General features: G+C 33.9%; 1 protein-coding gene across 2 annotated transcripts; it reads right to left on the bottom strand.

The window, feature by feature from the left end:
- Nucleotides 1–1249: 1249 nt before the first annotated feature.
- On the bottom strand, nt 1250–5984 carry LOC110658305 (auxin efflux carrier component 6). 2 transcript variants are annotated; one of them, XM_021815857.2, is made up of 6 exons: nt 5501–5984; nt 4595–5262; nt 3123–3327; nt 2942–3027; nt 2303–2537; nt 1250–1828 (listed from the first exon to the last, which is right to left on the bottom strand). In XM_021815857.2, exons 1-6 carry the CDS (start codon nt 5926–5928, stop codon nt 1762–1764), a joined length of 1689 nt encoding a protein of 562 aa, XP_021671549.1. In that variant the 5' UTR covers nt 5929–5984; the 3' UTR covers nt 1250–1761. The 2 variants fall into 2 exon arrangements, with proteins under 2 accessions (XP_021671549.1, XP_021671550.2); XM_021815858.2 differs by lacking the exon at nt 1250–1828 and having other exon boundaries at nt 2367–2545.
- Between the last annotated feature and the right edge of the window lie 4146 nt (nt 5985–10130).

Below are 10130 nucleotides of genomic sequence, written 5' to 3'. Positions count from 1 at the left end.
AAATAATAATAATAATAACGTAAAAGCCGATGGGAGGATACGTGGCTAAGTTAATTTCCAACCATCCACGTGGAAGATGTGATCCAATCGGCGCAACACGTGTCCCTTTATTTTTTATCCAGCGCCTCTTCTACCTGAAGCGGTGTGGTCCACCATCCACTAGTGTCGTAGACACACCACGTGCCCAGGGCTCGTTTTCGCCTTGCATTTGCGCACATGTTTATGTCGATTCACTTTGTCTGCCAACCAACCAACCAACCACAGAATTTTTACAAATTTAATCATCAATTATTAACTTTATTTTTTCCAAACAAAAATCTAAAACTTTTCTCCACCAATTAAATTAACCATTGCATTTGGCAGAGAAGCTTTCTAGGCTTTAGTGGAGCCATTCTTTAACTGGGTGCATTTGATTTGAGGAGTTGTTTATGGGCCAAATGTTTCCACGTTTGAAGGAAAGTTGTTGGGCCTGAAGCTGTTCCATGGCACCCATGTTCCAGAAAAAAGGAAATCAGTCATGGCACCCATGTTCCAGAAAAAAAGGTTCTTTTACTGAACAAAACACTTGATTTTTCATGACTTACAGACGTTGAAGCTACACAAATTTTTAGCAAAATTGGATTAATAACTTGAGCTTCCAGCCTTCCCAAAATGGGGGGCATAGATCATCTGCAAATTAAAAAGGCCTAAACATCTCAAATTATATAGAATTAAAAGTCTTTATCTTTGGCAATTGGCATTAATATTAGCAATCAAGTCAAATAAAAGAAATCTTGTTTGTCTCACCATAGCATACAGACGGCCGCCTGCATGTTTGCATGTTTTTGACTTTACATGGCTAGATGATGATATCTTATCTAAATATGACAGTCCAACATGGTAGTCTGAAAGATTCCCAATTAAATGGATTAGGTTTGGAAGTATATACATATACTAGCATTTTCAGAGAAATAACAAAATGAATAATAATGTTTCAAGACTGCTTTAGCCTTTTGATAGGACAACTTTTTGGATGTGAGCTTTCTTTAGCCCTTAGAAATTCAATTGCTTCCTTACTTTTAAGATATTGGCAACAAGAAAGGAAATCAAACTTTTTAACCTGTCTATAAGACTTCAATTCTAAGCCATTATATATTAAACAAATTCCCTTGAAATGGCCAAGATTTATAGAAGCAAGAACTGTTTTGTTATGGTTGTTAAAAGCATCAAAAGACACCAAAACAAAGTAGAAATTATACAATAGTAGAAATTATACAATAAATTTGCCTCTCTTTCTCTCTTATAAATTTTCATATATAATAGTAGGAAAATTCTTTAGTTGAGTCAAACATTCTTAGATATGCAACAACTTTACCCACCTCCTAACATGAAAGCAAGTCAAGTCTAGCTCCCACCCTCATCATAAGTCATGATAATTTCCATTTTCCTTTCGGTTACCACTAGCCTATGTACTAGGGCAATTAGCGCATTAATCCTCACCATATATAAATAACCTAATATGATCATCTTGTCACATTTTCTAATTAATCTCACCATGTTTTTAGGCTTTTTTTTTTTTTTGGACCTCCAGCCCTTTTTCTAGTCAATCTGCACAGAAACGTTTACAATAATTAAATAAAACTCCACTCATCTCGCTAATGGAAGGCTATATAATGGCTGGATCATCCACCCAACCAAGGTAGGGACAAATGCCATGGATGAACTAATGCTTTGGATTCTTCATATTCTTTTACTGATGATGACCCAGCTTTCCTTGTCTCCTCATAGTCCTAGGCATATGTAATAGAGCAGCGTTACTGGTAAAGAAACTAGCATCCCAAAAATGACCCTGAAACATGACCAAGCATAAGTTAATGGCTAATTCCACATCAAGAAAGAAAAGGGTAAAGTTTGTTTTGGTCACATATGATATGATATTATGCCCAACTATTGCTGTGGATCCTCCTCCTTTGCTTTTTGTTCACTTTTCCCCCTTTTTTTTCTTACGGTTCAAAGGGCTTTATGGGTTAAAGGGCAATTACTTTTACTATGAGTTGAAAGAGAATAAACAACACTAATAATTAAATCTAGGTCTCAAGTGAAAAGGGATTAATGGAAAATTCTTGCCTAAATCTGATCCACCATATATTTTGTATTTTGAATCCACCATTGGTCTAGACAAGAAAAATTATGTTGCTTCCCGCGCATGTATTCTTCCAAAACATTAATGCAAAGATGCAACCTTTAATATAAAATTATACTAGATGTGTTCATCTTTATTTGAATCACCTTAAAGAAAGATAGTACAAGCCTCCATACTTACCCTGTGCTTAAAATGTCAGGATGTAATCCATATTCCCTTGCAAACACAAACGGTACAATCCCTTGTGGAAGAGCTGCCTGAACTATGGCAGCGCGTAGCCGGACTCCTCTTAGACCAACGGCAACAGAAGCGGCTGACATCACTATGGGACCGCAAATAAATCGGATCGCCATTCCCATTGTCGCCTTTTTCTTGCCACATGCAATTATTCGAGGTTGAAGGGCCATGAACAAGCCTGCAATTCTACGGATATATGTCATTTTCATTGTGGTTTTAACAGGAAAATTATTATTTCCAAGTTGATAAACTAATTTTGGGCTTGACGTTCATGTTAGTAACATGATAACTATTAATGTTACTACTCTGTAATATTTTTGTCACGTCACTCTCTTATGTTTAGTGATACATGTGATTGGTCTCATTTCTCATTATGGTTAACAATTTTTGGATATAATTAGCTTTGATTGAGACTCTGAACTTCACAGTTTAGAACTCAAATACCATTGAACTAAAGCTCTGGTGAACAAGGTTATGAAATACAAAATAAAGATATCATTAATTTCAGTCTATATAAATAGAACTCAAACTCCTGAATAGGAAGAAAATAGTAAAAGGAATACAAAATTTATTTATACGTACCTAAACTGAACATGGCCATTCCAAGTCCTGCATCTGAAATGATTTTGATAGAGTATTTAACCAGGCTGGGCATTCCCACATTCCATCTGCCCCACCACACAAAACATCTCTATGAGTGAAAAAGTAAATATAGGATCATGTATAGTTTCATGAGTAAAAAATTTGTATGAATAAGCATTACTTGAATGAGATTAAAGACCAGAGAAGGCCAAGGACGCTAGAGTATGTATTTGGGTTCCGAGAGAGCTTCCTTCCTACTACAATGAGTATGAGTTTCAGCATCACAAAGGCACGAGGCATTTCTTGGCTAGTTGCTGCTGCTTCTTTTGAATTTGTCTCCTCAGGCGCCACCGTTTTGGAACTGTCTCTGAAGCTAATTTCCTTTTCTGTATGATGAAAGCATATATAAACTACAATCAATTTCCCGGATCTTATTTGCAGAGTAAGTTAATAGTCTATGCAAGCTATACGGGGTGTGAGAGTGGTTTCCAAAACTGTGATGCTTCCAAAATTGTGATGTTTCAAGTTTGAGTCACAATACAACAATACAATATATACAGAATGTCGAATTGGTTATAAAAAATAAAGTTGAAGAAATAATATACTAATGAAACCAAAAAATTATATAACTGATACTTATATGTTAGATACATGTATACTTGGTTTTCAATGGATCCTACTTTAGGAACATAATGAGCATTTAGAAAATTGTGGATGAGCATGATTTTGGTGATAATTAATTACCCAAAATTTGCTTTGGTTGAGATTGTTATGATTAGGGGGAAAAATAATTAGATTCTCTGCTATGAAGACCAATTAGGCAAACCTAATATTCCTAATAATCTATCATTACACACGTGCTGTGAGCTAATGATGGTGCTTATCAACAGGGAGCTGATTCGTTGAAGCCAATAGTTAAGAAATTCATTGACCTCTTCCTTTCTTTTTTTTTCTTTCCAGGGTTGTGTTGGAGGTACCCCACCTGTCTTATAGCGGTAGAAACTTGGAAAAAAGATATACATATATATATACAAAATATTTTTTTAAATATATTATTATATTAAAAATCTTTATATTTATAATGAGAGATAAAAAAAAAGATAATTACCTTCTATTTTCTAATTCATCATACTCATAATTTATTTAATTTTATTATTATAATAAAATTAAAAATAGAAAATAATAATAATGTATAATTTCCTTATTGAATAATAAACATTGTGGCCTACCAAAATGGATGGATGATTCCCCAACAAAGAAATGGAATGGTGGATTTCAATACCCATCATTCCCCTTCGGGATACTATCAATTTTCTTCTCTTTTATTTTCTTTCATCAAGGGTTTTCAATTCCATTTCATAAAATAAAATCAAATTAATTCAGCTATTAATAGAAGCATAAGGCTGAAAGTGACTACTCAATCAGATCAAATTCAGGCAAACAAACAAATCTATGTTTGGAGACAAACCGTACACTGCAAAAGCTGCAATGTCGTTTTGGTCTCATATTGATATTTCACCCATTAAACTTCCTTCCTTTTGTCAACTCCAAGGAACCATATATAATTATTACTTAGGCGATACATAAAAAACGACGCCGTGTGGATAAAATCGACACAGTTTAAAGAGGAAAGAGGATTTAATTTGTTCGTACCTGTAATATCTTTGACACCGCCGGCTCCGCAGTTTTGACCCTTTCCTGGAGACTCTCCCCACACCATCCTGACCTCGGGAACCGCCGGGGAAGGCTGCCTGAAAAATTTACCGGCTACCGGAGACCTGACCCAGTATGGTGTACCTGCGGCGTTTGTCACGTCCAGCTCGTTAAAATTCGACGCCCTTGGCGTCGGCTGCAGCGAGTAAGCATCCGACGATGCGTATCCAGATAATCTGGGACTCGTTCCGGACCGATACCCGAAACCCAAGTCTCCATTACATATTATTATCTCGTTGTTTGGTCCATGATTATAATGAGTGTAACCATTATTGGTATTAGGATTGATAGTGTACTCGTAAAATGGTGCAGGGGTGTTCACAGAAAAGATTTCCGCGTTGGAGAGGTTTGAAGGTCTAGGAGTGAGGCAGATGGAGGATGATAGGGCAGAGTCCGGGGCAGAGGAAGTGGACCTGCGGATGCGAACTCGGATTCGGCCATTGCCGTCGGTTTCAGATTCAGTGCGGAGTGGGTCTCGGCCGTCGAGGGAGATGACGTCATTGTCGAGTTCGATTTTGGAAATGGAGGCTGCTGCGGGTCCTGGGAACTGGGTTTTGATTAAGAGGGTTGCTGCTCTGTACTCGAAGAGGAAGAGCAAAAGAGTGTACCTGCAAGAACCGCTTTTAGTTATAGCTTGCATTACAGAAAAAGAAAAGAAAGAATCCAAGAAGCCAAGACTAAATAATTCATAGGTTTATCATTTCCAATATATAGAAAAATTCTTGGATTGGATTGGATGCTTATTTCTGGAGTTTTCAAACTTTTCAGCTGCTTTTTTTCCACAAAAGATCCGTAGACATGAAAAAGTAAAGAAAAACCAAAAAGGGCCTATAAAAAAAAAGGTACCATATGATGCACTGAAGAACAACCACTTGCACCATGAGGCTTTGAGTGAAATCTCCATACATGGCCATGAGCAAAGGAATTCCCATGACAAGGGTGTTAGGCAAAGTTGCAACTGAGAAGAGAGTGATAAGCCAATCCAATCCTCCATTAAAGAAAATGGCCCAAACTGAGAGAATAACAAGGACTATGACCTTAGAAAGAGTATCAGCTAGTATGAACTTGGTTTCCATTTGGTATGGATTATTTTGAGAGATGAAGTGGAAAGATAAAACTGGGACTGCAAAAACAGCAACAAATCTGTTGATCCCTGAACATTGCTCTGGTGTGAATATCTTCCACCATTTCACTGACCCATATGCAACTAGCATTGCAAAATACAGAGGCACCATTGCACACATCACCTTGTAGAAATCATCTCCAGTTATCATCTTCTCTTTCTCTCTTCTTCTCCTTCTTTTTTCTTCAGGGTTTTGAATGCCTATCAGTTAACGGAGGGTTTACATGCTAGTGAAGAGGTTTTCAGTGTTTATATAGGAGATTTATGGACGAAATTACCCTTAAAAGAGTAATTAATTAACCTATTTGATTGAATACGCACTGTGTTTAGCGGGAATTGCGTTTGGTAAGCTTATGATTAACATTGTGACAGGTTCTTATGTTTTTTCCACGTGGCAAATAAGATGGGAACTTAGCTAAATTAATTGGTTTTTTTTTTAAAAAGAGCAAAATTAATTGTTATTTCCAAGTTTTTTTTTTTTTTTTTTTAATGAGAGAAACCATGATGAACTTAGAAATACAGAATGCGGATGCTAATTACGCCTCTCATCATGACTTCATCTTAATTAATTGAACTTTTGTGCTTGGTGCCTCCTAGGTTAATCTTTATTGATTTTTTTTAATTATGATAAAATAATATCATAAATTAATTTTCCAATTTAATTTCTGATTCAATAAAAAAAAATAAATCATTCAATCAGCTTTGATTTAGTGGACTGCAAAATCTCAAGTTTTGTCCTATGAAATTCTAACTTAAAGACGTGCTGAAAAATGTCAATAATGTCTAATTGTTGAGGTGGAGGTTGTTTTTATTAAAATGGTGTTATATATTCTCTTTCAACTTTTTTGCTTTTAAATTAATGTGGGACTCAAACACTCCCCTTAAATACAATTAGATTGAACTCAAGTTTATAAATTTACTCATTTAGAATTTTACATCTTTTTTATGGCTTAACTTTATGGATCTATTTCTTTTTATTAGCATGTAGTTGTCACTTGAACTACATACAATTACCCATTTAGAGTTTTGTCTTGCCTCTTCTTTGTGGTTTGATTTTATGGGTGTAGTTGTTTTTATTAGGCTGTGGATTTACTTGGGTTTAACTCATTGCAGCATTGCCTAATATGCTTTTTTTAAGTCTTGGACTATAAACTGCTCTGATATTATGTTAATTTCTCATTGACCTAGAGAATGTTTAAGATTTTTAGCAAGGTGTAGTTATTGAGTTTGAAGTTAACTCCACCAAAATGATTTATGTTAATTTGACTTGCTTCTTTTTTTATATATTCTCTTTTAATTTTTTATTTACAGCCTATGATGAACTCCAAATAAATTTCAATAGAACTAATTATAATTAAAAAAAATAAAATAATCAAATAAATCTAATTATTAATGAAAGAAAAAAAAAGAAATTCTTCATAATATTTCACTAAAATTTTAAGTCTAAATAAAATAGAAATTAATAATGGATTACCCTCTTTGAATTTATTTTTTCAGCCTTACATTTATTGAAGTCAATGAAAGTGATATGGATTCTTTTGGGTATGTAATGATGTGGACATGGAGTGGTCTGGTCACATATTTCATTCCCTTTATTGTACTGTACCTACTGCACAAAGTTATCACTGAACAAGCTGGTTTGGTGATGCATCAATCTGGATCACACGATTGGCCGGTTTTATGTCATGATTAAGCATAACGCATGCATGATCAGAAAGAAACACCATTGTTCATTTGTGATCATTTTGCCCCCCACACATAATTTGAATTATTTTTCTTTTTCCTTCTCCTATTACGCTAGTCAAATTTCGACAGGAAGTTAATAATAAAATTTAATATCATTAAATTGATGAATAAATAAATAGAAAGTACAGCTCGTGAAATGTACCAAAGGTTACCACGGTGCAGCTGTATTCTCTCTTGACAAGTCTTCCAGGACATCACTGATCCGCTCTTTGGGGCTTAGGGAAGCTGTCTTCAAAGCAAGAAGTAGAAATCTCCAGCAGGTTGATTTTGAAGGTGATTGTAAACAAGACATCGACTCAATCAATGGTTTACTGGATCCAGCTAGTGAGACCATGCATATTCTTGGATACTAGCTTCTCAGCTATCCTCATCCTTTTGTCACGCATGCTCTTTTGTTTTTGTGAGGTGAGCGTATAACTGGGCTGCCATAATTTGATAAGACAAGTCAAAGGTTAGCTAGATTCTTTTGCTTTATGTCTTTGTGTGAGGTTGCTTTAAGGTTCAAACTTTTGTATTATTTCTTCACTTAATTGAGCATGCAACTATCCTTTGTTAAAATAAATGAATAAATAACATGAAAAGAATTGAAACAAAGTTCCCTTCATTTTCTCTGCGCCACCCAAAATCAACTCTTTTCTGTTCTGTTCACTTTATGAATGAGAAACACAAAATGAATCTTCAAAATCTAATTCCAATGATCGATCGCCAAAGGTGAGCAGTAAAAAGGGCTTTCTTCTTAATGTTCGAAAGACTAGAAAAGTTTAAATTGGACCCCAACAGGAGAGCCTTTCTCAAATCTCATATTCTCAAAGGCTTTCATTAACAGCTCCTGTAACATGGGTGTTTTATAAAGTTCATTTACTTTTCATCAACTCATTAGCCAGCTAATTAAATAGCTAATTAATAAGTGGAAAAGCTGATGAAATTCCATGAATGAGCTCCTCAATGATCCTGTCATGGCCCTCCTTCGTATTTATGAAGGAAGCATGGATTCGCTGATTAGTTCATATAATACTAAGCTTATTTTTAAGATTATAATATATTTTTAAATTTGAGTTTTATAGTCAAGGAAACGCTATCTTATTCCTTGGTGGATTCTTGCTTGGTCTCGGACGTCCCCCCCTACCCCCACAAACTCAATCATATATACTCTGCATTTACTTTCTACATCTCGAAACACTATAATCTCTGTTTAATAAGCACATATGATAGATAAGATAATTAGGGTTTGATCATAAGTTAATCTTGATTAAAAGTTTCAACTTAATTGTTATAATGGTCTTTGCTTCTCTGAGTCTCAACCGGGGATAATATATACATATGTGGCTACAAGGCTTAGCTGGAGGCAAAGATGATGGGAAATGAGAGCTATGCCTCACTTATAAATGTTAATGATGCCTAGCCCGAACTAGTATAGAATTATAATTGTCTGTGTCTCAGTACATTTAAAGTTGTGGAAGCAGGCTTCAGGTTTAAGTTATTATAACCTAGAAGTTAATAGAACTCTATCAGTCTGCCTGCACCAACGCTTTGTTAATGCTAATTATTATTTTTAAATAAAATTAAATAAATGGTAATATTAAAATTTGAGTTTTACGGTCAATAGTATTATTTGATTATCAAATAATCTATTTTCTTTAAATCTCCTTAAAAAATACTTAATTTTTATAATAGACTTATCCCTTGATAATGGTTTATCATGGCTTCATATTGTATGGTATGATTGTATTTTTTATTTGTTTAAATTGTTCTTGAAAAAATAGTGGTTTTAGGACCATCATTTTACTACATAACCAAATCAATGATTTGAGATAATTTTAAATTCTTATATTCTTATTTTGAATAATAATCAATTATATATTTAAAATAATAATAAAATATTTTAATAATTTTTATATTTACTTTATCAAATCATAAAATTTAAATAAATAAAAATAAAAATAAAGATATTAAATAATTTTATACCATATTATTTTTCTAAATATGGTAACTATACAATATAATAAAATATAATATGATACATTAATAAATTATGCTACACTCAATTCAACGGGGTTAGGAGTGGTCTATTTGTAATTATTTTAATTTTTAATATTTTATTTTTAAATAGAATGAAATTACTTTTATTATTAGCAAAATAACTTTAACATAGTAGCAAGCAATGGTAGAAAACTGGGACAGGAAAAATGATAAGGAAAAGAAAAGTGGAGTGAGAAGTGGGACCTACGGCCCCCCTGATTGGGTAGCAACGCATGGCCACGGACTCTACACCAACCGGCCCATCATAAAAAAATAAATCAAATCTCGTGGGCTAAGTTCACCCAGTCCACTATTCCTAATTCCCATTTTTATTAAAAAAAATCATCACAGGTTTCCCACTCAATTCACAAATTATTTCATTTCACTGCTCAATATTATTATACTTTGTTTTACATCAGCTATATATATATATATATATATATATATATATATATATATATATATATATATATATAATTCTTTTCGTTTGTGAGATTTTCCTATTTTGATTTCCACATGTTTGATTTTGGGCTTTTATAAAAATATAACACACGCAAATACAAATTATTGATGGGAATAGAGTCGGTA

This window comes from Hevea brasiliensis, chromosome 12, assembly GCF_030052815.1.
Source record: "Hevea brasiliensis isolate MT/VB/25A 57/8 chromosome 12, ASM3005281v1, whole genome shotgun sequence".
Lineage (NCBI taxonomy): Eukaryota > Viridiplantae > Streptophyta > Magnoliopsida > Malpighiales > Euphorbiaceae > Hevea > Hevea brasiliensis.
The sequence above is the reverse complement of the archived record's forward strand: the minus strand, read 5'-3'. Positions and strand labels throughout refer to the sequence as shown.